This window comes from Trichechus manatus, unplaced genomic scaffold (assembly GCF_000243295.1).
Source record: "Trichechus manatus latirostris isolate Lorelei unplaced genomic scaffold, TriManLat1.0 scaffold00062, whole genome shotgun sequence".
NCBI classification, from domain to species: Eukaryota; Metazoa; Chordata; class Mammalia; order Sirenia; family Trichechidae; genus Trichechus; species Trichechus manatus.
In genome coordinates, this window is record NW_004443998.1 from 3,014,886 (window position 1) to 3,015,883 (window position 998).

The 998-nt window shown below is 42.4% G+C and overlaps 1 protein-coding gene across 1 annotated transcript in view; it reads right to left on the reverse strand.

The window, feature by feature from the left end:
- LOC101349125 (solute carrier family 66 member 1 like) overlaps nt 1-439 on the reverse strand; it is a 31,630-nt gene extending 31,191 nt beyond the window's left edge. The window contains 1 exon segment of the mRNA XM_012556324.1: nt 284-439. Coding sequence (XP_012411778.1) covers nt 284-439 — 156 coding nt within the window.
- Nucleotides 440-998: the final 559 nt, after the last annotated feature.

Here is a 998-nt window from a genome sequence, read left to right on the forward strand (position 1 = left end):
TAGTCTTTCTACAATATTAATCCCTCAGAGCTATTCTCCTTTATAAACTATTATTGTCAGTTCTACTTTATAAAGCACTTCCACCAGAAGAAATTCCTGGAGGTTTTCCCAGATATATACAGCTACATTTTCTGTCCTGCTCACAACATCTACAAAGTATGGGACATCCAGATCCAGATTCTTAGGATCAAGGGGCTTCCTGATTGCTTCCTCCATACATTTTGAGGTGGGTCAAATTCATAACCATTCTTGTAACAAGATCAGTCTCTCCATGGACTGTTACCACAACTTCCCAATTATGCCCGTGGCCGTTTGGGGGGTTGCACTTCCCGTACAGGTTCCAGTTTTCTTCATCCCTCAGATCTGCTGCGGGGCTGTGGCTCGTGTTGAAGGAGACGAGGCAGGACGCTCGGGCGGGGCGACGGCCGGGCACGCTCATCGTCTCCCATCCCCCGCCCCACCCGTCCTTGAATTTTATATGGAAGTGTTACACTGTGTAGATTCTTCTGTGAGTTGTTCTTTTTCACCCAACATTCTAGCTTTAAGATTGCACAGGTTGATGTGTGTAAGTTGGGTTTGTCCATTTTCACTCCTGTGTACTATTCCAGTGGCGAGGCCACAATACGGTATCTGTTATACTGTTCACAGACATTTGGATGTTTCCATTTTTAGTATTATGAGCAATGCTGCTGTAGACATCTTGTTCAGGTCTCCTGGTGTTTGTGGCCAAGAGCTTCCCTCAGCATGTACTGGGGACTGGAATTGCTGGGTCGTAGGTTACAGGCATTTTGTACTTCATAAGGCAATGCCACATTATTTTCCAAAAATAGTTCTATCAATTTACATTCCCACCATTTCCCGTTGCAACAAATATATAGTAACGAAGGATAAAGTTAGCAAAAATGTACAAATTCATCATGAAAGAAAACATAAATATTGAAAAACATTAAAGAAGACCTAAATCATTTTGGGATTATAGCATGTTCATAGATAAGACA